At 46.8% G+C, this 27921-nt stretch overlaps 1 protein-coding gene and 1 non-coding gene across 2 annotated transcripts in view; one reads left to right on the forward strand and one right to left on the reverse strand.

The window, feature by feature from the left end:
- Positions 1 to 1437: 1437 nt before the first annotated feature.
- LOC127586152 (U1 spliceosomal RNA) lies at positions 1438 to 1600 on the forward strand. The gene has a single exon (XR_007958657.1). It is a non-coding gene; the product is annotated as a U1 spliceosomal RNA (small nuclear RNA).
- Positions 1601 to 9000: 7400 nt separating this feature from the next.
- LOC127585830 (uncharacterized) overlaps positions 9001 to 27921 on the reverse strand; it is a 56337-nt gene continuing 37416 nt past the window's right edge. The window contains exons 14-20 of the mRNA XM_052043528.1: positions 27040 to 27180; positions 15676 to 16175; positions 15501 to 15596; positions 14843 to 15076; positions 13711 to 13733; positions 13496 to 13614; positions 9001 to 9605 (exon numbers count right to left, since the gene is read on the reverse strand). Of these exons, the coding sequence (XP_051899488.1) occupies positions 9067 to 9605; positions 13496 to 13614; positions 13711 to 13733; positions 14843 to 15076; positions 15501 to 15596; positions 15676 to 16175; positions 27040 to 27180 (1652 nt within the window). The 3' untranslated portion in view covers positions 9001 to 9066. The remainder of the gene's footprint in view (positions 9606 to 13495; positions 13615 to 13710; positions 13734 to 14842; positions 15077 to 15500; positions 15597 to 15675; positions 16176 to 27039; positions 27181 to 27921) is intronic.

Genomic DNA, 27921 nt, shown 5'->3' on the forward strand with positions numbered 1-27921 from the left:
CGTCTTCTGGTTGATCTGGGGATCCAAGATGGAGCGGGTCTGATGGGCCACCATGCACGTCCCTGGACAATGGGGGCAAAAGTGTCCCCAAATTCGCCCTCATCCTGATGACCACCTTCGTCTGTGGCTGCATCAGGCTGTGCGTGGAACCAAAGTACGTGGGCACCAAGTGTCACGATGTGCCGACGTTCTACCTCTCCCCGTTGTTGTGAAAGATGGGCCTGACCCCACTGTAGCGCAACGCCCCAGTCAGTTCGACGTTGCTGCACTACCTGCCCTTCGTAAAACAGTTCTTCCAGACCAACATCTTTGACCACAATTCCATCATGCAGTTGTCAGCACGGAACATCCTGTAGACGCCACAGGAGAAGGACTCGATGGATACTATGTGATGGTTCCCTTAACAGACTCTGCAGACCATATGGCAGAATGCCTCATCGCCAGAACTCACCAAGCACAAAGATCTCGCTTGGCTGGCGGTGAGAGAGGCCCTCCCAGTCAGATCCTTCCTGCATGGTCGAAACATCAGCCCCAGTGCGCGCTGCTCTCGGGATTCCCACCTCTTTGCGGGCTGCGGGTTTGCGAGGAGGATGTGGCGAAAGATGGAAGGGTCCTTGTCACGGTTCATCCCTAGCAGCTGCGTAACAGAGGATTCTCTGATCTACGGGCTGATCCCGGTGACACACACAGAGACGGACATCAGCTACTGCTGGAAGGTCATCAACTTGGTGAAAGACGCCCTTCGGTCTGTCCAAAACTTGTTGGTCTTCCAGCACTGCATGATGTTCGCAGGGGAATGCTGTCGACTGGCACATTCCAGGCTGCAGGAGTACGTGCTGAGGGATGCACTGAAGCTGGGTGCAGCCAACGCAAGGGCTCGGTGGGGAAGGACTACAGTTTCGGGCTCTTCTGTCACTGGAGAGGGAGGGGCGGGGTCAGGCGAGGAAGCTCCTTAAATATTGTAAATATGGGATTGAGGTAGCACCCCAGGGAACCACACGAGTGGCATCGGTGCTGTGTTTTTTTAAATAGAAAAAGGTAACACTAATGTTTGATCCATACACGAATGTAAAGGTTTGTACTGTTTTATTGTTGTGCAGTGTTTTTTTTATGATGAATAAAGTTTATTTTGGAATAAAAAAAGGCGGTTCTCCCAGAACGAAGCTATGCCATTGTACTTCGGGTATGCTGATGCCTGCGATGTCCCCAAATGCGGGATACTCGACTGCAAATTTTGTGGTAGTGGGCGACTGCGCTCTTGCTCTTCCCTGCTATTTAATTAAAAGACAGAAATGATGACTTTCTATTCCCTCTGACGAAGAATTGCCAAAGTAGACCCACACGAATGGCATCGGTGCTGTGTTTGCTTTATTAAAAAAAATGATCCGTACACGAGTGTAAAGGTTTTGCACTGTTTTACTGTTGTATATAGTTTGTTTTTTTATGATGAGTGAAGTCTATTTTGGATTAAAAAATGTCCTCTCAGGACGAAGCTGTCCCATTGCACTTCGGGTGTGCTGACGCCTGCGAGGTCCCCAAATGCGGGATACTCGACTGCAAAATTTGTGGTAGTGGGGGACTGCGTTCGCGCTCTCCCCTGATTTATAATTGAAAGATAGATATTATTATTTCGTATTTTTGTCCTATTCTCCATACATTTATTTTAAGTTTCATTCAACTTGGTATATACAATTTCTGTATGTCATTGCTTTTCTCTGTTCCAATGAGCAGTTGCAAAGCTTAATCACAGCCTTATCAGGCTGCATTTTTCAGTGCTCCCAATCCCTACATTAAACCCCTCTGTGCACCGTAGAACTCACCACCTGATCTGCCCAACAGGCAGAAACACTTTGTTTCGGTGGCGTGCTATGAGAGGTACCATCCCCGTCACAACTTTCCGCTAGAGATAACATCTCACCCCTTACGCTGTCTTAGGGCCGTCTGCGGTGGAGGGGTAACGGCCATCGAGAGAAGGATGCAAGGATCCGTCGCCCCCTCCGCCGCGTGACAGAGGGCTGGTCCCGGGGATACACACCGAGACAGACTTCACGGAAGGTGATAAACTCGGAGAAGGACGTCCTTTGGTCCTCCCGGAGTTTGGTCTGTAAGGGAATGCTGTAGTCTGGCACAGTCCCGGCGGAAGGAGTACGTGATGCACTGAAGCTCGATGCAGCCAATGCTAAGGCTCTGCAGGTAAAGTCCACAATGTGGGCTCCTTCCGCTACCCCACATGGGTGACGTTGGGTGGTGAAGCCACTCGATCAATGAAACAGGTTTATCCCCAGGGAGCCACATGGCTGCAATGGTGCAATGTTTGTCTGTTCTTTTCATTTTATTTTCACACTACTGAATATCACAACTATGAATTATTCTGTTTTATTCGTTTGTATTTTTAAAATTATTTTGAATAAAGTACCACTGAATTTTTTTTTAAAAGGTAGAACTCTCGGACAAGGCATTCTGTCAGGTTGTCGGAGATGGTGCATTTTTTAAAGAAAGCTTTAAGTATGGTTCCTACAGATTGTTCCGGAACAATTGTAACCTGAGAATTTAAGAAGAGATGAAAGAAGACGACAAAAAAGAAATAGAGAATGCAAGGTGATAAAAACAGAAAATGCTGGAAACACAGCGGGACCCGCAACACCTGTGGAAAAAGAAACGGTTAACGTTACAGGTACAGGACCCTTCATCGGATTTAAAAAAAAATATTCAGATGCAAGGCGGTATTTCCTCCGAGTTGGTTTAGAACCAGGAATCACAGTCTCAAAATAAAGAGTTGCTGGTTCAGGAAAGAACAGAGAAATCCAGATGAAGGGCGACGACCCGAAACGTCGACTGTCCATTTCCTCTGTAGACGCTGCCTGACCCCCCCCACCCCCCACCCCCCGAGTTCTTCCACAATTTTTGTGGTCCTATTCCTGCATCTTCTGTCTCTTGAGTATTATTTTTCCATCCAGAAAACAATTAAAATGCTGTACTCTAGAGGGCAGTAGACGCTCAGTAGTCAAGAGAGAAATCGATAGATTTTCAGATATGTACGGGCATCACCGATGATGTCGCTGGTACAGGAAAACCTCGCTTAAGTAAAAATCAGCATGCATCTTTTTGAACGGTGGAACAGACACACGGGATTGATTAGGCCGTGCATTATTCTATTTCTTACATTATTATATCTTCAGGCGTGCACTGTCACCGAGCATCGGAGCCCGCTGAGTTCAATGCGAGGGATGGAGTCCTGATGGTATCGCTCCAGGCTTTGAGTGCCGGCTGTAGGTTGTCCTTGTCCAGGAGGCGTATGGGTGCTTGGGGAGGTGGAAGGGTGGTCGTGGGGTGTGTGCTGGGGGAGCAGTGGATTAGTCATATTATGTGCCGAATTTAACAGTTTTCGATCTTCACTTTTCTCCTTCGTGACACCACTGTGAGACGCAGAAACTCCCGGCAGCGTTTACTGTTCAGTGACAAAGTGGAGCATTTCCAATCCTCAGGAATTCTCAGATTCCAGTTAACCTTTTGAGACGAACAGTCCTGGATTTAAATATCCTGCCTCGAATAAATTGGGGCAGAGTGTCAGCTCCAGAGCCACGTTTCAGTGCTCAGGGGAGATATTGACTTTAAATATAAAACCCAGTGGATATGGAGGGAATAGAAAGTCATAGCATCATACCGTATGCTTTTAGTCTACACCAAACAGCAAACACCCATTTACACTAATATTACACGATATTTTATTGTCCCCACATTCCCATGAACTGCCCCCATATTTTACCCCTCACATTACAACGGCCAATTAACCTACCGACTCGCACAACTTTGGGATCTGGTCAGCAGAAACCACAGTGGGGTCGACCAGCTCCCACATCAAGCAGTACAACACATCACCTGAAGGTCTGAAGGCAGATAAGTCACCTGGACCCGATGGACTAACCCCCAGGTTTCTGAAAGAGGTAGCTGAGGAGATTGTGGAGGCATTCGTAGTGATCTTTCAAGAATCACTAGATTCAGGAATGGTTCTGGAGGACTGGAAAATTGCAAATGTCACTCCACTCTTTAACAAGGGAGGGAAAATACAGAAAATTATACACTGGTTAGCCTGACTTCCGTGGCTGGTGAGATGTTAAGAGTCTATTCTTAAGGATGAGGTTTCGGGTACTTGGAAGCTCATGATAACATAGGCCGAAGTCAGCATGGTTTCCTTAAGGGGAGATCTTGCCTGACAAATCAGTTGGAAGTCTTTGAGGAAGTAACAAGCATGAGAGACAAAGCAGAGTCAGTGGATGTAGTTTACTTGGATTTTCAGAAGCCCTTTGACAAGGTACCGCACATAAGGCTGCTAAACAAGATAGGAGCCCATGCTATTACAGAAAAAGTACCAACATGGATAGAAGATTGGCTGACTGGCAGAAGGCAAAGAGTGGGAAAAAAGGAGTTCTGGTCTTGTTGGCTGCTGGTGACTAGTTGTTGTTAGGATTGGGTCCACTACTTTTTACTTATATGTGAATGATCTGGATGACGGACTTGAGGGCTTTGTGGCCAAGTTTGCAGATGATACAAAGATAGGTGGAGGGGCTGGTAGTGTTGCCGATGCAGGGAGTCTGCAGAAGGACTTGGACAGGTTGGGAGAATGGGCAAATAAGCCGTGCGGGTTGGTGGGTTAATTGGTTGCTGCAAATTCCCCTTAGTGTGGTGAGTGGTCAAATCTAACGGGCTGGGATGGGGGGGGGGGGGGGGGGGGGGGGTGAGAGTTAATGTGAATGTGAGGAAGGGTTCGGAATTTGATGGAAATGTGAGGAAAATAAAGTGCAATTACTGTTCTTACGGACATCTATCTCACTCTGCTGGAAGACCCACAAGTTTCGGTCACGTCTCTCACCAATTTGTTGACCTTCCAGCAAGCACTTGTCTGGGTGTGTGTCCCCTGGAACAGCCCGTAGATCAGAGAGTCCTGTGGCACGCACCTGCTGGGGATGAACCTGGACACCGACCCTTGTTGCATCCTTCTCGGACCCTTGCATCCTTCTGGTTACTTCTCTACCGCAGACGGTCCAAGGACAGCGTAATGGAGGAGTGATATGTCATCTATGGAGGAATGTCCTGACGGGGAGGGCAACTTTCACTGCCAGTCAAGCAAGGTCTTTCTGCTTGTTGGTCAGAGCATGTGGTGAGGTCTACGTTGCACGCAGATATTGGGAGCACTGGGAAGTGGAGCTTGACAGGGAAGAAATTTAGGGTATTATAATGAAATGATTTTCAAGTGAACGTGTGGAGTACAGGGCAAAAATATGGAACAATTTAATTGTAAATCAGGTGAGAGCGCGAACGCTGTCCCCCACTACCACAAATGTTGCAGTCGAGTGTCCGGCATCTGGGGACATTGCAGGCGTCAGCACACCCGCAGTGCAATGGGACAGCCTCGTCCTGGGAGAACTGCCTTTTTTATTATTCCAAAATCAGCTTTATTCATCATAAAAAAACAAACTAGAAACAAAAATAAAACAGTGCGAACCTTTACTTTCGTGTACGGATCAATCATTAGTGTTACCTATTTATACAAACCACAGCACCGATGCCACTCGTGTGGCACCCTGGGGCTCTATCCCAATCCCATATTTACAATATTTAAGGGGCTACCTCGCCTGACCCCGCCCCTCCCTCTCCAGCGGAAGAAGAGCCCTAAACTGCAGTCCTTCCCCACTGAGCCCTTGTGTTGGCCGTACCCGGCTTCAGTGCGTCCGTCGGCACGACCACCTGCAACCTGGAATGTGCCAGTCAGCAGTATTCCCCCACGGACATCTCGCAGTGCGGGAAGACTAACAAGTTTCAGGCAGAACAAAGGGCGTCTTTCAACGAATTGATGACTTTCCAGCAGCAGTTGATGTCCGTCTCCGTGTGTGTCCCCGGGAACAGCCCGTAGATCAGAGAATCCTCTGTTACGCAGCTGCTGGGGTTGAACCGTGACAAGGAGCCTTGCATCCTTCGCCACACTCTCCTCGCAAACCCACACTCCACAAAGAGGTGGGCGACCGTCTCGTCCCCAGCGCAGTCATCCCGGGGGCAGCGCGCGCTGGGACTGATATTTCAACCATGCAGGAAGGATCTGACTAGGAGGGCCCCTCTCACTGCCAGCCAAGCGAGGGATTGTTGCAGCTATGTAACAGAGGATTCTGTGATCTACGGGCTGTTTCTAGTGACAGACACACAGACGTACATCAACTGCTGCTGGATGTTCATCAACTCCATGGAAGACGCCCTTTGGTCTGCCCGAAACTTATTGGTCTCCCAGCACCGCGAGATGTCCGTAGGGGAATGCTGCCGACTGGCGCATTCCAGGCTGCAGGAGTACGTGCTGAGGGACGCACCAAAGCTGGGTGCAGCCAACGCAATTGCTCGGTGGGGAAGGACTACAGTTTAGGGTTCTACTACCACAGGAGAGGAAGCAGAGGGGTCAAGCGAGGAAGCCTTCTTGCAAGGCAGCTAGAAGCCCCTAACACTAAAGTCGAGACCCTGCATCAGGACTCTGTTTTTTGACGCAATGAGTTCTGCCAGCAGATTTTTTTTTTCTCCACGACTCAGTCTGTTGTGTCTCCCAGAATTTAGGGCATTATTTGGTATTGGTATAGGTTTATTATTGTCACTTGTACTGAGGTTCAGTGAAAAACTTGTCTTCCATACCGTTTATACAGGTCAATTCAATACACAGTGCATTGAGGTAGGACAGGGTAAAAACAAGAACAAAATACTGAGTAAAATGTCACAGCTGCAGGGAAGTGCGTTGCAGGTAGACAATAAAAGACAAGGTCATAACAAGGCAGATTGCGAGGTCAAGAGTCCTTCTCATCGTATAAGGGAACCATTGAGTAGTCTTAAAAATGTGGTCTAGAAGCTGACTTTGAGCCTGGTTGCATGTGCCCTAAGGCTCTTGCATCTTCTGCCTGAGGGGTGAGGGATGAAGAGGGAATGACCCACGTGGTGGGGTCTTTGATGATCTTGGCTCCTTCACCAAGGCAGGAAGATGCACAGACAGAGTACATGGAAGGTAGGCTGATTTCCTTGATGCACTGAGTTGTGCCCACAACTCTCTGCAGTTTCTTACTGTCCCAGGCAGAGAAGTTGACATACCAATCAGTGATGCATCCAGATAGGAGGCTTTATATTCTGCGTCAATAAAAATTGGTGAAGGTCGATGGAGACACACCAAATTTCTTTAAACTTCTGAGGAAGGAGATACGCTGGTGAACTTTCTTGGTCATGACGTCTACATGGTTGGACCAGGACAAACTATTGGTGATGTTCACTCCAAGGAACTCGGAGTTCTCAACCTCCTCGACCTCAGCACCATTGATGTAGACAGGTGCATGTACACGGTCCCATGTCCTGAAGTCAATGACCAGCTCTTCATGAACAACGATGAACCAACTGCCGTATTTTTTCCAGAGTGGTAGAACAAATAAATGGAACTGAAAATGCTTGAAATACGCAGCCGGTCAGGCAGCGTTGGCATCAGTTCCCTGAGAGATCACCGACGTGGAACCCTGACTCCTTTTCTCTCCCAACAGATCCTGCCTGACCTGCTGTGTTTTTCCAGCATTTCCTCTTTTCACAACAGATGCATTTCCTTTGGAACAGATTTCATCAAAAATGAGTGCAAACTCGAATTATTGGTTCCATGTGGGAACCGTTTGGGATCCAGGCTCTGCCGGCCTCTCTGTAGGATACGTGAAACATTCCTTGTTTCAGTCGCAGCCAGATCCCTCCCTCACCTCTTTCTCAGGTACATCATGTCTGTATTGGTGCTGCTTCCTGCTCTCATTCACCACTTCAACCTTCCAGAACATTCCCGTTCGGTCCACTGATTTCGAGAGGGTTGACAGCTTCAAGTTCCTGGGAGTGAACATCACCAATAGCCTGTCCTGGTCAAATCACGGAGATGCCACAGCCAAGAAAACTCACCAGGGAATCTACTTCCTCAGGAGTCTAACGAAATTCGGTTTGTCCCCTTTGACACTCACCAACTTTTATTGATGCACCATAGAAAGCATCCTACCTGGATACATCACGGCTTGGTACAGCAACTGCTCTGCCCAGGACCGCAAGAAACTGCAGAGAGTTGTGGGCACAAGTCAGCGCATCACGGAAAACAGCCTCCCCTCCTTGGAGTCCCGTCTTTACCTCTCACTGCCTTGGCGAAGTAGCCAGTATAATCAAAGACCCTACACTCCCGAAACATTCTCTCTTCTCTCCTCTTCCATCAGGCAGAAGATACAGGAGCCTGAGGGTGCATACCACCAGCTTCTATCCCTTTGTGATAAGACTATTGAACGGTTCCCTTATACCATGAGATGGACTCTGACTTCACAATCTACCTTGTGAAGTTGAACCTTATTTTCTACCTGAACTGCACTTTCTCTGCAGCTGTGACATTTTACTTTGTACTACCTCAATGCACTCTGCACTAACTCAATGTAACTGCACTGTGTAATGAATTGACCTGAATGATCGGGACAAGTGACAATGATAAAGCAATACTAATACACGGGGGAACTGAGCCTCCAACTGCTGTCACTTTGATTCCCCATCCCGCTCTCAGGCTGAATTCTGCCTTTGGTCTCCTGCACTTTTCTAACGAGTCTCCACAAAGCTCGGGGAACAGCGCCTCATCTTCTGACTGGGCACGTTACAGCCCTCGGGGGTCGACACTGAATTGAGACAGATGATTGTATCTCACACTCCCAGCATTCAGCTTTCTTTCTCTCACTTCTGGTCATTTCCAATTTCACCTCCTCCCTCCTATTTACACCTCCCCCCGTCACAACTTTACCCCCCTCCCTTCCAGTCAGCACCACCCCTGGCGCCAATCTCTGTACAGTGGTCTTTAAGACCCGGGAGAGCCGCCGCCTGCGGCTCAATTTTCCATTTTCACGGAAGTATTTCTGTTCCGCTGACGGATGCAGTTAACGCGTTAAAATTAATGGGTCGACAGTTCTAATGTCAATTCGTGTTTATTTCACCCTCCTCACATTTATATTTACACTGACTTCCTCCTGACGCCAGTCCCGGGACCCGACCCGGTTACAGACAAGGAGCGGAACCGGAGCAGATTCTCAGCCATTGGTTTTCATCCTCAGTCCCGAAGAAAGGATAAAGTTTGTCCGTGAATTTATTCCCAGTGAAGGTGTGGAGATGGGACTTGGTGTCCGCGCTGTAAAATGAAACTGTCCCGGACCCGTAACTGAGATAAACTCCCACCCTCCCGGGGATGGCACCGGCAGAGAGACGGGATATGGGGGAGGTTCTCGCATAAAACCCGTCACCAACCCGCCCGATGGTCCAGAATCCGTTTACCGGGATCAGTTCGACCCGTCTCTTCCTCTCCACAGACTCTGCGGCGACTCCCAGACTCCAGCCCCGATTCCCCGCCACCTCCACCTCCCAGTAATGTCTCCCCGATGTGAATCCCTCCGATCCCAGCACAGAGTACCAGACTGTGAACCTCTTCCCGGTGTCGGGGAGACACCTCCGAGTGCGGGTCCGGGTCCATCTCACACTCTTCCGATCCTCAGACACCTCGAGCCACGGACTCGCCGTTCCCACATCCAGGGTCACAGACACTGGGGGGAGAAACAAAGAATTAGAGAGTTCCCGGGGATCGGGGAGAGATTCGGGCAGGGCGACCCCGGCACCGGGGTAGAGGCCGCTCGGACTCAGGGACGGTCGGGCGGCCGACACAAACCTTCAATGGGGTTCACCCAACTGCACCGGATGAACAACATACTTCTTCCCGGGGTTTTTCTCTGGGACAGAGCGGGGAGTTTCACACACAAAACGCTGCAGGAACTCAGCGGGTCAGGCAGCATCTGTGGAGGGGAAATAAACAGTCGACGTTTCGGGCCGAGACCCTTCATCAGGACTGGAAAGGAAGAGGGAAGAAGCCATAATAAAAGGGTGGGGGGAGGAGTAGGAGCTGGCGGGTGATCGGTGAGTCCAAGTGAGGGGGGAAGAAAGATGGGTGGGGAGGGGGGAAGTGGGATTGATGTGAGAAGCTGGGCGGTATTCGCGTGGAGAGGCAAGGGGCTGAAGAAGATGGAATCCGATCGGAGAGGGCAGTGGACCATGGAATAAAAGGAAGGAGGTGGGGAACCAGAGGGAGGAAGGTGTGGGTGAGGGGCAGGTCGTGGGGGCGGGGCAGGGGAAAGAGAAGGGGTAATGGGGCCAGAGGGAGAAGGGAAATCAAAGGACGGGGGTAGAGGGGAGTGGTTACCGCAAGTTAGAGAAATCGACGTTGTTGCCGTCAGGTTGGTGACAACCAAGGCGGAATATGAAGTGTTCCTCTGATCGGCGTCTGGCCTCAACGTGGCAGCAGAGGAGGCCGTGGACAGACATGTCAGTGTGGGAATGGGAAGTGGAATCGAAATGTCTGGTCACCGGGAGATCCTGACTGTTACGGCGGACGGAGCGAAGGTGTTCGACGAAGCGATCCCTCCATCTGCGTCGGGTCTCACCGATGTAGAGGAGGCCGCACCGGGAGCAGCAGAGACAATAAACGACCCCGATGGATTCACATGTGAAGCGCTGCCTCACCCGGAACGACTGTTTCGGGCCCTGAATGGTGGTGAGGGAGGAGGTGGAGGGGCAGGTGTAACATTTGGGATGGCTGCAGGGATCAGTGTCTGGAGGGGGATCAGAGGGGACGGACGAGTGGAAAAGAGAGTCGCGGAGAGAGCGATCCTTGAGGAAAGTGGAGAGGGGAGGGGAGGGGAAGATGCGCCTGGTGGTGGGATCCCGTTGGAGATGGCAGAGAATGCTGTGTTGGAAGCAGAGGCTCGTGGGGTGGTCGAGGAGGACAAGGGGAACCCTGTCCCTGTTAAGTCGGGGGGGGGGGGGCGGTGGTGGTGGATGGGGTGAAGGCAGACGTGCGGGAAATGGAGGAGGTGCGGGTGAGGGCTGCGTTGCCGGTGGTGAAGGGGAAACAACATATTCTGAAAAAGGAGGAGATCTCGGATGTCCTGGAGTGGAAAACCTCATCATGGGAACAGATGCTGCGGAGACGGAGGGACTGAGAGAAGGGAATGACATCCTTACAAGTGACAGGGTGGGAAGAGGTGTCGCCAGGGTAACCGTGGGAGTCAGTGGGTGTTTTAAAAGATGTCAGTGGAAAGGGAGATTCCCGGGATTGTCGACAGGGGGTGGGGCAGTGACTTTTGGAAGGGGGGAGCGAGTGGGGAGTGTGCGGAGTGTGGAGAGTCTGTGGTGGTGATGGAGAGTTGGGGAATGGTAACGAGAGCTCTTGCTGAGAGGCGGTGGAGATGGAGGCAGATCGGAGACAGCTTTTATCCCACGGTGATAAGACTATTGAACGGTTCTCTTATACGATGAGGTGTACTCTTGACCTCACAATCTACCTTGTTTGAGCTTGTACCTTACACTCTACCTGCAAAGCACTTGTCTTGTAGCTGTGAGGCTTTGCTCTCTATTCTGTTGTTGATTTTACCCTGTACTGCTCTGTAAATGACAGAGATTGTTGTAAAACAGAACGACCTTGAGGTACAAGGACATACTTCCATGAAAGTGGCAAGACTCATAGACCTGTTAGTGAAGAATGCGTTTGGCATGCTTGCCTTCATCAGTCAGGGCACTGAGTACAGGAATTGAGATGCCATGTTACAACTGTACTGGTTGTTGATAGACCACACTTGGAGTATTGTGTGCATTTCTGGTTGCCCGGCTATAGGAAGGATGTCATTCCGCTGGACAGGAAGCTTCAGGAGCACATTACCAGGACTGGACGGCTTGGGGTACAAGCTGAGACTGGAGAGGCTGGGATTATTTTCCTGGAGTGCTGGAGGTTGAGGAGTGATCCCTTATCGAGGTAAATGAAATCATAAGGGGTTTATATAAGGTGAATGGTCACAGTTCATGATTGGGTCGTCTAAAATTAGAGGGAAAAGGTTTATGATGAGAGGGGAAAGATTTAAAAGGGATCTGTGGGGCATCTCACAGCGAGGGAGGTGGGGATATGGAATTTTCTGCTAGAGCAAGCTGTAGAAACAGGTCTAATTACAATGTTTAAAAAGACATTTCAACAGGTGCATGGATAGAAACGTTCAGAGGGATATGGGACATCGCAGGCAAATGGGTGGCTCAGCAAGACTTCTTGGTCGGAATGGACGAGATCGGCAGAAGGACCTGTTTCCTTACTGTCGACATACTGGTGATGTGGGGGAGTTGCTGCCGTTGGGATCGCATATTCTGACTTGATGTCCTGTTTCTCCACATGATAAGAGAGCCTCCCGAGGGGAAGAAACGAGGATGTGACAACTGCATAAACATTGGGGATTCAGTGGAGGGAGGGCCCGGCTTCTGAAATGATCAAACACTCCACCCACCCACCTCAGCACGGTCGGGTTTGTGGGGAGAGGAGAAATCAAATGAGCTAAAGCTGTAACTGGAGCCTCAGTGTACAACCACAGACTGTACACAGTTTAATGGCCACAAATGGGTGTTGAAGTCCCTGGGGTTAAACATCTGCCAAACCCCTTCCCAGAACATCCTCCCGAGGACTCTCACCCTGGTGCCTGTCCGTGAACTGATGATGTGACGATTCAGGTCAGAGGGCAGTTCGGTGCCACATAACAGACAGACTGGGTAAGGGCGGCAGGTTTCATTCCTCAATGGAAATATGTGTGTGTCCCTGATCATGTGCCCCACTCTGGCTGTGCGTCTAGGTATGTGGTTCTGTGTGTGTGTGTGTGTGTGTGTGTGTGTGTGTGTGTGTGTGTGTGTGTGTGTATGTGTGTGTGCGCGCGCGTGTGTGTATTGAAGTAAATATAGGTGAGAGTGCATATTGAAGTATATGTGTGTTACTGTGTGTCTCCACATGTATGGTGTGTGTTGACCATGTGTGGCATGTGCGTGAGTTGCACAAAGGAATAAATTCACTGGGTCTGAAGAGAATGGATTCCAGCTTACTGAGGGGAACTAACAATGTACATTGTGGAGGCTGTGGCCACATCTGCCAATCCTTCTTTTGTGTGTGTGTGTGTGTGTGTGTGTGTGTGTGTGTGTGTGTGTGTGTGTGTGTGTGTGTGTGTGTGTGTGTGTGTGTGTGTGTGTGTGTGTGTGTGAGGGGAGCTTTGCCAGGCCGGTTAGGTTTTGTGTGCTTATATAATTCCTATAAATCCATTAACTGACTGTTAATTCCCCGAAAACTGTGGGAGGATTCAAACTCATGTATTGCCGAGCTTGTGCAGTGTGGGTGGGCTCAGGATGCAGTGGTTAATCTAACAGCCCCTGCATTGGTTGTATTGTGCTCCTGTGTCAGTGTGTTCAGGGATCTGACATCTCCAGCTCAACATGTGACTGTGACGCTTCCCAGCAGGTGGGGTTGGTGCTGGAGTAAAACTTCAGTTCCCATTCAGCCCATTGTTACAGCTAATCCTTGCGTCTATGAATTACTTAAAAGTTTCTCATAACCAAGGACAAAGGAAACTGTGTGCTTTACCTTGCTTAATTGTGTCAAACATTTCTCTCAATGCTGTATTCAACAAAATAGGGTGATCGAATTTTTCAACCGGTAGGGCACCATCAGTCACTGACAACGTGTGCGCATCATGACTAATCCTGCAAATATTAAACAGCCGGTTATAAACTGAGCACCAGCGATATTTGAACTATTTTACAAATCTATGCTGGGTTTCAGTGAAGACCATGTCCTACCTCATCTTCCGATGAGTCTCCTCCTGAAATAAATAAAACACAAATCTGAATTGACTGAGACTGACCGTCCACATCCCGACACCAGGAATGTGAACCAAGTTATCACAAGCTGCTGAAAATTCCCGCGTCCCAACTCGCACTCCTGCTGACACATAGACAGAGGATATTGCAGAAGGTTCATAGAACCACGCGACAAAGCACAAGGAATGTTATGAAAGTTGTGCTATAACTTAGAGGAAGAAACCTACTTGAAAGTCTGGACAGGTTGCGCATTTTTCTCTGGATACAATGTCAGGGATGATCGGATGGAGGAATTTCAGATTACAAACGGATTTGATTGGGCGGGAGTGGAGAAAGTATCTCTGCTTGTTGGGAAACCAAATGTCAAAGCTAAAATGGTAGGTGGTCTTCAACAAATCATGGCAGAAAAGCAGTGAAGAGAAAATGGAACTCACTGCTGCAGGTGTGGTTGAAGCAGACAGTGGAGACTGAATGTAATGGGGAAGTTGGATAAACACATGAGGGACCACGGATTTGGGGGCACCATTCATGGGTGTGGTGAGCAGGGGGGAGGAGGCTGGTGAAGCAGGTAAATTGATAGGATAAGATTGACCGAATGGCCTGTCTATGATGTAAAATGGGATATAATCCCATGTGGAAGATATCTGAAAAAGAAATCAGACAGTGCAAATTTCCCTAAAATAGCAAACTTGATGAAAACCAACTGATAAGTCTGATATGTGTGTCCATTTCTGGAATTCAACCTCAGTTTCCATTGATCGACAGAGAGACCGTCACACCCACTGCACCAGACACACCTACAGCATGTGACTGTAACTGGATCCTAATGTGAGTTTCGGGGGATTTTATACATGGGAATCACAGAGCCAATCACCAGCTCAGTGTCTAGATAACCAGAACGCATTCCCAAAAAGGTTGCAGAATGTCCTGTGAGGTACAGATATTCTGGGAGGCAGGTTTGGGGACAACAACAGCCCTGAACAGTCAAAACATCTATCTGATCAAACTCAGTTGACAAGGGCTGGTAAACACTGTAGTCATTTTAAATATATCACGCCCCATTTTGTAACTGTGTTCTTTAATTGAACCAAATTGTAATGTCATCTCTCACCTTGAGAAATATCAAGCTGTCTTCTTCATTCATCCGTTCCTGTAATTTTGAGAGTTTCTCCTGAATAGAATTTAAATTCTCTTGAATCTTTTGAAGTTTTTTCTTCATTGGATTTAGAATCTTCTCCACTTCTTCCCTGAGATCACTGAGGAAGTGCTTCTCTTTCTCAGTGAGAATCTGGTGCAGTTCAGCAAATTGGGATGTGATGTGGGACTGAAGGCTGTGTGACTGTTCCTGTCAAGTGAAAATGTGAAGATTAATTTAGAAAATTTCTCTCCTGTTTTCCCTTATGACATGGAAGGTGACCATTCAGCACATCAACGTCCATGCTGGTTCTCAGACCAATCCCATCAATCACATTCACTCACGTCTCTCTGAAACTTATTCTCCCTCACAAGCCCATAGGAGTTAATTCACATGCCAGCCAGCATCACGAGGGTAACTACAGTCGCCAATTAACCGTGCAACCACATATCGTTGAGATGTGGGTGAAAACGGCCGTGCACACAGGGAGAACATGCAAACTGCACGCAGACAGCACCAGAGGTCACGGTCAGGATCGAACCCAGGTCACTGGAGCTGCGCTACTCTGCGATTGTGCATCAAAGTGAACAAAACTACCCAACAAGATCAGAAATTCTGCACAGGGAAGCCTCACCCGAACTCCGGAGATCTTCTCTTTCTGTTGTTGCTCCATTTCCTGGAAGTCTGACTTCATTTTTGTGAGAGATTCGAAGGAAGACTTAATCTGATCCTGCGAATCAGAGAGTAAAGGAATTAGACAATAAAGATGCAAGAGAGTAAACAGTTGATCAAAATCGGGTTATTTTTACCTTGTAGATTTCAACAGCTTCTTTAATCGGCATAAAGTTATGAGACTTGTGTTCCCGCGCATCTCTGCAAATCACACAGATCAGTTTCTTGTCCGTTTCACAAAACAGCTTCAGTTCTTCCTGATGTTCCTCGCAGTGAAGTTTACTTTCCTTCTTTATCTGATTCAGAGTTAATTTTCGAGCTTTCTCAGACAGAACTGCTAAGGCCCGATTTACCCTGAGGGTGCTGTCGTCAAACACCTCTCTACATTCCATGCAGGAGTTTCTCTCGTCCCTGACCCAACACCGTGTGATACAGGAGCGACAGAAGTTGTGTCCACACTCCAGTATAACCGGATCGGTGAAGAAATCCAGGCAGATGGGACAAATTGCTTCCTCGGTCCAACTCTCAACCTGGCCTTTCGAAGCCATTTTAACTCCCCGCACTTCCTCATTCGCAATCGGTTCACCCTCGGGGAGCTGCCGAACCCCTGCAGTACTGCGATTATCCACCACACACGCTGCAGTCTCAGGGAATCATGTTGTTTTGCGGCAAGTGTCCAGAGGGAAGGTAACGTGGCGATTTCCACATCAGGAAGGGATCAGAAATACATTCAACAGGTCTGAAGATCAATGAAGCCGGAGAGAAGAACCTGGTTCTGTCTAAGGCAGGACTAAAAGAGACCAGGCCTGAAAAAAAGACACAAGAGACTGCAGATGCTGGTATCCTGAGTCAAAAACGAGCTTCTGGAGGAACTCACCGGGTCGGGCAGCGTCTGTGGAGAGACATAGAGAGTCGACGTTCGGGGTTGCGACAGTCTAGATGAAGGATCTCGACCCGAAACGTCGACTGTCTATTTCCCGCCACAGATGCTGCTTGACCCGCTGAGTTCCTCCAGCATCTCGTTTTGTTTAGCTCGAGGCTTAAAGAGAGGCAGACTGGGGTGTAAAACGGTGGTTAAATATAAATGTAGAGCAGCTAATAAATTAGTTAATGTCATGCAGCAGGGGGTGTGGACAGAATATTGTGTTGCGAGGAGACAGATGCAGCGGCGATGACTGAGATGTGTCTGCAGGAAAAAGCACAGGACTGGGCTTTATACGTCATGGGCTGGAAAACACTCAGCTTTTCAGTAAAGTCCTGATTTCTACCGTTCTTCGTGTGAAGCAGCTTCCTGACTTCACCCATGCACGGCCCGGCTCCAATGTAAGGTCCGGTCTACCTTGTTCTGGGCTGTGCCCACAAATGGAAATGGTTTCCCCCTGCCTGCTTTGTAACCCCTTCAGCCCCAGACGGCCGGCACACTGGGATAGATTCCCCACTTGCAGCACAGCCTCACACTGTTTATCAGGCGGCTTCCGCAACATCGGCTCGTCCACAACAGGAGTGTGGGGCCCAGTCTTCGTCTTAAATACGGTTCAGATCTGGACAGCGTACAAAGGAAATCCCAGACAGCGGGGGCGAGTTTCTCGAACATCAGTTTTGTCACAAACCAGCAACAAAAGAAACACACTGAGCATGATTCAGTGTTAAAAACTATTTTATTAATCACTACTTATGGTAATACGTAAAATAAAAGTAAAAAAAAATGTTAGTATGTTAGAATTCAAGAATGTTAAACCTCGAACGTTAACCCCAAAACTAAACTCTTCGTGTGTGTGTGTGACAAAGTCCAAAACTCCCAGTTCCGGAATGGTTCTTAAAGTTCAGTTCCGCAAGCCATAAGGTGAAACATGAGCAAGGGCTTCTTCAACAACCACCGTTGTCTGAAGATAAGATGTAGATGTAGAAAAACATAGAGAGAGTACATACGAAATCCAGATGTTCCACGATGGAACCCAAACGACACTTCAGTGTTTACTCGGTAGTGACTTCCTCACCCCGAAAAGCATCCGAATCGTGGTCGTCCACACACAAATACCTGCTTCCTTCTACAGGTCAGCAACAAAGTGAACTCCACCGGATTACTTCCAACTTCCATACATGGATTTCAGTGGCAAACACAGTTATTGTTTCTCATCCATCGATAGAGAAAACAAGCAGGCTGGTGTCTCTCTCCCTTCTCTCTCTCTCTTTCTTCTTCTTCTTCTTCTTCCACAACGTCATTACGTCCTTTATCTTCTATTGACGTAAGCACGCCCCACACACACATACACACACACTCTCTATCTTAAAGGGACTTTCACTGAGTCCATAACACCTCCCACCTAAAAAAAAAATTTTCCCAAGAAAATTTTAACCGCGCATAGAGTTAGTAATGTTAATAATTATCACGCTACACAACTACAGACTATCAGATTAGTACAGATACATGTTTCCCATTTAACATCGGGAAAGACAATCAGCAATCACATTATCTTTGCCTTTAATGTGAGTTATCATGAGATCAAACTCTTGCAAAATTAAACTCCAGTTTAACAGCCTTCTGTTCTTGTTTTTGACTCGGCTCAGAAACACCAATGGGTTATGATCTGTATACACAGTCAATGGTTTCTGAGCAGTGCAAACATATACACTGAAATGTTGCAAGGCTAAAACAAGCGACAGTAATTCTTTCTCTATGGTGGAATAATTCTTTTGATGCTCATTAAATTTCTTTGAAAAGTAAGCTACAGGATGGTCAATATCATCAAGGTCACCCTTCTGCAACAACACAGCTCCTGCAGCTTCATCACTGGCATCTACTGCTAACGAAAATGGCTTTTCAAAGTCAGGTGTTCTGAGCACAGGATGGTAGCATAAAATGGCTTTCAGCTTCTCAAATGCTTCTTGACAAGAATCTGTCCAAACAAACTTTACTCCCTTCTTCTGAAGATTAGTTAGGGGAAGAGCAATATCAGCAAAATTTTTACAAAATTTTCGATAATATCCAACCATTCCCAAAAATCTTCTAACAGTCCTCGTACCTGTGGGAATAGGGAACTCAGATATTGCTTGAACTTTTGCCTGAACAGGAGCTTGCTTGCCTTGACCTACAACATAACCAAGATACGTCACAGTGGCATGGCCAAATTCACTTTTAGCCAAGTTAACTGTAAGGTTAGCCCTGGAAAGTCTTTCAAACAACCTTTCTAACGTAGAGATGTGATCTTCCCAAGTATCATTCCCAGTCACTAAGTCGTCAATGTAGGCATCTGTATGTTTTAACCCATGAATCACTGAATTAATCATTCTTTGAAATGTTGCCGGAGCATTTTTCATTCCAAATGGCAAAACATTGTATTCATACAATCCAGAAGGGGTTACAAAGACTGAAATCTCCCTTCCTCTATCTGTTAATGGAACACACCAGTACCCTTTTAATAGGTCAATCTTTGTAAGAAATTTTGCCTTTCCCACTCTGTCTATGCAATCATCCACTCTAGGAATAGGGTAAGCATCTGACTTTGTTACAGCATTCACTTTCCTGTAATCTGTGCAAAATCTAACAGTTCCATCAGGTTTAGGTACAATAACACAGGGCGAACTCCAATTTGAAGTAGAATGTCTAATAATATCATTTTCCAACATGTATTTTATTTCCTGATCAACAAGTTTACTTTTTTCCACATTCATTCGATATGGGTGTTGTTTGATTGGTTTTGCATCCCCAACATCAACATCATGGGTAATTATCGATGTTCTGTTTGGAACATCTGGGAACAGATTTTTAAATTTTAAAATTAATTCTCTCATCTGTTGTTTTTGTGAAACTTGTAAATGGTCCAACTTCGTTTCAAGGTTCTCCAGGATATTTTGGTTTTTTAGTTTCGATGGAACAATATTTGGTCTAAATTGGCCTTCCTCAACATCAACATCAGGCATTCTAGAAACAACCTTTTCACCATCCACCAAGGCCACAACTGAATCCTTCTCATAATAAGGTTTTAGCATGTTTACATGACAGAGTTGTGTTTTCTTGCGTCTATCTGGTGTTTTGATTATATATGTTAGATCAGTCACTCGAGATTCAATAACATAGGGTCCAGAAAAGCGAGCTTGCAAGGGATTATTTTGGCTAGGGAAAAATACCAACACCTTTTGCCCCACTGCGAATGTCCTAGGCCGAGCACGTCTATCAAAATATGTCTTCATTCTTATCTGGCTTGTTTTCAGATTCTCTCTCGCTAGCTGGCAGACTCTCTCCAACCGAGTTTTAAATTTTTGGACATAGTCCAACAGACTCAAGTGCACTTCCTCATTAACCCATTGCTCTCTTAACAACTCCAAAGGTCCTCTCACCCTATGTCCAAACACAAGCTCAAACGGACTAAATCCGATTGACTCCTGGATCGATTCTCTAACGGCAAACAAAAGTAAATGGATACCTTCGTCCCAATCCTTGGTGTTTTCAAAGCAATAAGTCTTCAGCATATTTTTGAGAGTAGAATGAAATCTCTCCAGAGCTCCTTGAGATTCTGGGTGATATGCAGATGATACAATCTGCTTTGCTCCCAGCTCATAGACTATTTGTTGAAAAATTTTTGACATAAAATTACTACCTTGATCAGATTGGATTTCTTTTGGCAAACCAAACAAGGTAAAAAAATTTTACAAGAGCCTTTGACACCGTCTTGGCCTTAATATTTCTAAGGGGTATTGCCTCTGGAAATCTAGAAGTGGCACACATGATGGTTAACAAATACTGATTTCCAGTCTTAGACTTTGGTAAGGGGCCAACACAGTCCACAATCACCTTCGAAAAGGGTTCACCAAAAGCAGGAATTGGTTTCAAAGGAGCCACAGGGGGTTTTTGATTTGGTTTACCTACCATCTGACATGTGTGGCAGGTTCGACAAAACATCACCACATCTTTTCTCAAACCAGGCCAATAGAATTGTTTCAAGATCTTCCCTACAGTTTTATTCACCCCAAAATGACCACCCAAAGGCATACTATGGGCCAGGTTTAAAATCTCATCCCTATAAACTTTTGGAACAACAACCTGATGAATAACTTCCCATTCCTCAGTAACAGGAACATGAGGAGGTCTCCATTTCCTCATTAACACTCCATTTTTGACATAGTATCCAGTTGGCACCTTTTCAATCTCCTCACATGAGAGAGCTTTTTCTTTCAGTTCTGTCAACTCAGGGTCCTTTGTCTGTTCCACCATAAAATCCTTCCTCGACAAAGACAAATCTTCAAATTCAGGCTCACTATAAGGATGTTGATCCTCCAGTGAAGACAGAAAAGTCTCAGATAAGGCATCAAAATCTTCTTCCTGTTTAGGACTGTCACAAGGAACTACATCAGACTGCACCGGACTGTCTGTCTTGGCTAGTTCTTTAGCTCTAGCTCGAGTCACCGCACATGATGGGTAAACATCTGAATCATCTTCAGACTCATCAATCCTTGGTTTGGTTGTTAACCGTACCACAGGATCACTTTCTCCATTTGCAAGGTCATTTCCCAATAACAAAGAAACTCCTTCCACTGGCAAACTAGGTCTTATCCCTATCTCGACTGGTCCTTCTACGAACTTTGACTTTAAAATCACCCTGTGAAAAGGGACAGACATGGTCTCACCTGTAACGCCTCGTACTAGATTTACTTCACCAGTGTCACTTTCTTCACCAAAATTTAAAACACTGTCCAGCAAGAGAGATTGACTAGCCCCAGTATCTCTAAGAATTTTCACTGGCACCTGGGGTGACTCATCATTCAGTGAAACAAAACCCTCTGATACATACGAACGGAATTCCTTTCTCACCTCCTCCAACTTTTCCACTTTTCCCTCTTGCAAGGACTGATCTTTAACAGCATCTCCTAAACCTTTTTGATTTTTAATTGCCTGAAAGCAAGCATTGGGCCCAGCTTCCTTCTTTTTCTTCAAAAGGGCACAATTAGATATCACGTGGCCAGGTTTCCTACAGTAATAACAAGTACGCTCAACAGATTTCTCCAGCCCTGGCTTCTTTTCATCTTTTCCTTTTTGATTACCTCCCAATTTAATCTCTGGTTACCTGGATTGTCTTTGTAACTCTTTTGAAAGGTTTTAGGTTGTCCCCATTTGGATTTATGGGTTAAAGCATAATCATCTGCCAACCTAGCAGTTTCTTGTAAAGTTTCCACTGCCTTTTCATTTAAATATGTTGTTAATTCAGCTGGAACACATCTTTTAAAGTCTTCCACTAGTATCAATTCTGTCAATTTATCATAATCCCCATCTACATTTTTAGCCAGGCACCATCGTTCAAAACATATTCTCTTTCCATTGGCAAATTCCATATAAGTCTGATCTGCAGATTTCCTCAAGTCTCTGAATTTTTGTCTATAAGCCTCAGGGACCAATTCATAAGCCTTCAAAATAGCTTGTTTTACCTTGGTATAATCAGCTGCATCCTCAACAGACAAAGCAGAATAAGCTTTTTGAGCTTTACCTTTAATCACACTCTGTACCATAAGAGCCCATCCTTTCCTTGGCCAGTTTGAACTCACAGCAACCTTTTCAAAATGTTGGAAATACTGATCAACCTGATCTTCCTCAAAAGGAGGGACTAATCGAACCTCCCTGCTGGCTGAAAAACCATCATCAGAATCAGATTCCGAACTCCTACGCTTCATTTGTAACTCATGCTGCCTCTGTTTTTCCTTCTCCTCTGCCTCAAACTTTAACCGAATTAGTTCCCGTTCCGCCTCTAACTTCATCCGAGTTATCTCTCGTTCGGCCTCTAATTTCTTTTGTTCGGCCTCTAATCTCTTTTCCTCTCGTTCAGCTTCTATCTTTAACTGGGTTTGCTCGCGTTCAGCTTCTATCTTTAACTGGGTTTGCTCTCGTTCGGCCTCTAATCTCTTTTGCTCTCGTTCAGCTTCTAATTTATTTTGTTCTCGTTCAGCCTCTATCTTTGCCAGCTGCACCTGTGCCTCAGAAATTGCTATTTCACTGCCAGGAAACTGTTTTAACACTTCCTTCTCAAACACTTTCTTTTCCACATAATGGCCAGCTATCAGTCTCTGAATATCTGCCTTTCTCATAGACTGCTTTACTTCTGTAAGGTTTAGCCTTGTAGCAATCTTTATCAGATCATCCTTTTTCGCCACCTCCAATCCCTTTTGGGTTGGTGACTCCAAAAATGCCTTAATATCCATTGCTGCTGGTTTCCACACACACAAGCCAATTAAAAAAGAATTTATCAGACCTCCCTCAAAAATCTTTGGATTGAATCTCGAACAAATTTCGTCAATCTGGGGTACAATCCCAGACGACACTCGTTAACCTTGGGAACTATCCCGGACGAGCCCCCAATTTTGTCACAAACCAGCAACAAAAGAAACACACTGAGCATGATTCAGTGTTAAAAACTATTTTATTAATCACTACTTATGGTAATACGTAAAATAAAAGTAAAAAAAATGTTAGTATGTTAGAATTCAAGAATGTTAAACCTCGAACGTTAACCCCAAAACTAAACTCTTCGTGTGTGTGTGTGACAAAGTCCAAAACTCCCAGTTCCGGAATGGTTCTTAAAGTTCAGTTCCGCAAGCCATAAGGTGAAACATGAGCAAGAGCTTCTTCAACAACCACCGTTGTCTGAAGATAAGATGTAGATGTAGAAAAACATAGAGAGAGTACATACGAAATCCAGATGTTCCACGATGGAACCCAAACGACACTTCAGTGTTTACTCGGTAGTGACTTCCTCACCCCGAAAAGCATCCGAACCGTGGTCGTCCACACACAAATACCTGTTTCCTTCTACAGGTCAGCAACAAAGTGAACTCCACCGGATTACTTCCAACTTCCATACATGGATTTCAGTGGCAAACACAGTTATTGTTTCTCATCCATCGATAGAGAAAACTAGCAGGCTGGTGTCTCTCTCCCTTCTCTCTCTCTCTTTCTTCTTCTTCTTCTTCTTCCACAACGTCATTACGTCCTTTATCTTCTATTGACGTAAGCACGCCCCACACACACATACACACACACTCTCTATCTTAAAGGGACTTTCACTGAGTCCATAACAGTTTATTCAGGTCATGTTACAGTGTACACTGGGGAACACCGAGTGTGAGCTCAAGGATCCTCCGCTAATTCGAAAAATTTTCGGCGCTTTACAATATTCGTTTTACAACGGTCGCATGCAGATTTTACAATTTCACAACGATTCACCAGGAACCAAGATTCCTTTGTGGTATTTGACCGTTGTTTATCTCTGCGGGAGCTGCCTCTATCTGCCTGACAGCTATTCCCCCCGGGCTCTCTGTAATTTGCTGTTTTAGTTTATGATCTCGTTTTTCTGTCGTGACTCTGCTGATCGAATGATAAACTCTCCTGCACTCAGTCTGCGCTCCAACCTCCACCTCTTGATCTTTGCTCCAACTTGCTCCGCCTTGCGGTCTGAGCACTTCCCCGATCTGCCTGCTGCATTACTTCTTCTGACGTGACCTTTCAGCGACCTTCTCTCTGGCCTCATTTTTCCATAATTTTCCAGTCTGTGCGACAGCGAGTTTGCCTATATTACGACTTTCCTGCTTTCGTTTTGATTCCCAGAGATTCCTTCTTCAGATATCACTGCCTGGCACTTGTGTGGTGGGAATGTTACTTGCCACCTCTCAGCCCAGGCCTGGATATTGTCCATGTCTTGCTGCATTTGTGTTGTGGGCTGCTTCAGCATCTGAGTTGTGCCAGATGGTGCTGAACATTGTGCAACCATGAGTGATCATTCCTATTTATGACCTCACCATTGAAGGAAGGTCATTGATGATGCCGCTGCAGATGTTTGGGCCGAGGGCACTACCCTGAGGAGTTACTGCAGAGATGTCCTGTGTCTGAGATGATTGGCCACCAAACACCGCCGCCACATTCTTCTGTGCCAGGGATGATCCCAACCAGTGGAGGGTGCTCCCCTGATTCCCATCGACTGCAGGTTAGCCAGGGCTCCTTGATGTCATTCTCGATAAAATGCTGCCTTGATGTCAAAGGCAGTTACTCTCACTTCTCTCTGGAGTTCAACCCTTTTGTCCATGTTTGAACCGAAGCTGTAATGAGGCTAGGAGTTGAGTGACTTTGGCGGAACACAATCTGAGCTTCTGTCAGCAGGTCTTTATTTGGCACTACAAGCAGAGATTCTTCCAGAAGATTCATCCGAGACATTATTCCAGAACGCGTGCTTGTTGTGCTGGATAAAGCCCTTGTCCATCTCCAGCTCCTGTCTCTGTGTGGCTCGTTCACAGACACAACAATTTCCAACAAGCTTCCCCCTGGAGAGGAGCTGATCCCCAGAACCAATGGGAAAGTTCCAAACGACAATAGCTCCACTCAATCACCAAGGTCACCCCAAACTCACTGGCAGAAAGTAGGGGACCCTTGTAAACGTGTGCGTTTGGACACCGAGCTCTAAGTCATCGGAGACTGGCTCACTCAATCATTCGGGAGAATAGGCCTTAACGTCCACAGTGAGGGTCCTCCTACTGTACAGCAAGGCCCTATGACGTTGAAGGTGTTTGGCAGATCCTGTCACATTTCTACAACACGTGCAAAACCACAGGGGTATTGAGGCCGGTATTAACTGGAAGGCAGAGCCTTTCCTTGGTGTTCGTGTTGAAGCTCCATCTTACTTGGTGTCCAAGAGCTAAAGAGCCACACAGCATAGAAACAGGCCCTCCGGCCCAGCTCATCCATGCCGACTGTGTTTCCCTGATTTCACCCAGTCGGGACCGAATATGCCAACAGATGCCAAGTGCTCGCTCAGTGCTCCCCCTGTCCAGCGGCAGTTGTGGAGAATTACTCTGGTCCACACCCCCTTGAGGTGATTTCCTGTCTCCGTACCAGGGAGGGAGCATCAGCAGACGGAGGGGATTAAAAGGAACAGAAGTCAGGGAACGCAGCTGTATAAAAGGCTGGTCAAGTGCATCTGAGTTTTGGATTCAGTTCGGGTTGCCCCTTTATCGGAAGAATGTGGAGGCTCTGGAGAGGTGCAGCAGTGGTTTACCAGGATGCTGCCTGGATTAGAGGGCAGGTGCTTTTTGCAGTGTTGGATAAACCACGTCTGGAGCCGCTGCTGAGGGGAGACCTGAAGTTTATAACATTACGAGAGACAGAGATAGGGTAGGCAGTCAGAATCAGTCCCTCTTGGTAAAACACGGGGAGCTGACCACAGGGGCGTCTCAGCTGTGTGAAGGGAGGTGCATCCTGCCAGCACGTAATGTCAGAGAACGCTTCACAATGAGCGGTGCACACAATGGGGACAATAAACTCTGACCATGGAACAAAAGTGAACGTGGTCCACACTGAATGCAGCGCGCAGTGACCACAGCACACATTGTGAATACAGCTCACAGTAAATACTGAATAAAGTTCACACAGGAACCACACTGCACACTGAGCGCAATGTACAACAGAAATTACTTACAGTGTGGAGGACGAACATTGGGTAAAACACACCCTGCATACATAGTGTACACAGGGATCAATGCACGTTTCATACAGTAGCCCCTGTATCCTGGACATACATTTTTATTTTCACTGGATACAAAAACAATGAATACATCAAACTCTATATGTTGTTGCATGCATTGAAGACAGTGTATTGAATATAGTGAACACGGGGTACAGAGCATAATCTGCACACAGTGCATTGGGAACAGAATGTACTGGATACAATGTATCCTGGATTGAGTATATTCTATAAATCGATACATTGCACTCTAGTTACAGCACGGTCTGGACACTTTAAGGAAAATAATGTGATACAGTCAGCTCATTTCAATGGTGTCAGTGCTCCCCTTCCATCCCTCTGCTCAATGTATTGTCACAGAGCCACAGAGTCATACAGCACGGAAACAGGCCCTTCGGCCCAACTGGTTCACACCGACCAATATTCCCAACTGAGGTCGTCTTATTTGCCAGTATTTGCCCCACATCCCTCCAAATCGCTTGGTGCTGTGTGGACAGTAATTCATAATTTGGTCATTGGTAATTGATCTATTATTGTCACATGTCTCTAGGTACAGTGAAAAGCATTGTTTTGCCATAGAGGTCATTCCACACATCAGAACATCGAGGTGGTACAAAAGAAATACAACAGTAACAGAATGCAGAATAAAGTGCTACAGTTACAGAGAAAGTGCAGTGCAGGCAGACAATAAGGTGCACGGTGCATGATGAGGTAGATTGGGAGATCAGGAGTTCATCTTTATCATACAAGCAATCCATTTGTGTCTTATAACAGCAGGACAGAAGCTGTCCTTGAGACTGGTGGGACGTGATCACTGGCTTTTGTATCTCTCGCCTATTGGGAGGGGGAGAAGAGAGAATGTCCGGGGTGGGTGGAGTCCTTGATTTTGAGCTACGATTGGCAGGTGAGTGGGCACCAATTTGCCTTAATGAAGGTGTAGATTTCTCCTGCCAATTGTTGACCTCGGCTGCGACCAGGAAGTCAGGTCCTCTGGTGCTGACGGACCATGGGTTTTTCGGAGCGGCGTCCTGTGGGGTCCCTGCACCCACTTCCCCCAAAGGAGAAGCTGAGCTGCCTGACGGCCAACGGCAGGATCGGGGCTGGGTGAGGCAGGCACCGAGGTTACCGGGTACGCCACCGGGACTCCTATTGACCGAGAACAAACTGACATAGGTTAGGTAAATTACCACACAAACTGAATTCATTCAAATCTCACACTTTCTTGTATCTACTCAAACATCCACAGAAATAGTGTTGACCCATGGTCAACAACTTAAGTCCTGAATGTTATTGTTCCCTCTGCACCAACACTCACTCAGACCAACACTCCAATGTATAACAGTGAAATCGGGGATCTCCCGTTGGAAAAATGATCGATCCTTCTTCTGCCCGCCCCTGGCATGGGGGTCTTCCTTGCGATAGTTAGTCTCCGGAGTCTTCGCTGTTTTGCATCTGAAGCCCCGCATTCTCGTTCTCTTTCCTTATCAGTTCATACTGTTGTGTTTCTCTGGTTCTGGCCTATCTTGCTCAGCGGTGTCAGCTTTTCATTGGCTCTGGTCCAAGGCAGTATCACTTCGTTGCTCCTCTCCCAAGTAAGGACTTGTGCCTCATGTTCCTTTCTCTGTTCTCCCTGAGTCAGACCAGGTCCAACCAATTTAGCCACGTCAGCCAGTAGCTGGGCTCAGCGTCCCTCTGGTCACAGACACAGACTGCCCGATTCATGAACCTGCATTTTCTATCTTACCAAAGAACATCTCACTTCTCGGTTGGAAATGATCTCTGGTTTAGCAGCTTATCGGTAGGAGCCTCATTGTGACCACTTTTATTTGCTTTGATCCAGCTGTCCCTGAGCAAAACCAGTTCACAAGACAGTTCACAAAATGATGG

Source organism: Pristis pectinata, chromosome 34, assembly GCF_009764475.1.
Source record: "Pristis pectinata isolate sPriPec2 chromosome 34, sPriPec2.1.pri, whole genome shotgun sequence".
In the NCBI taxonomy this organism is placed as follows: Eukaryota; Metazoa; Chordata; class Chondrichthyes; order Rhinopristiformes; family Pristidae; genus Pristis; species Pristis pectinata.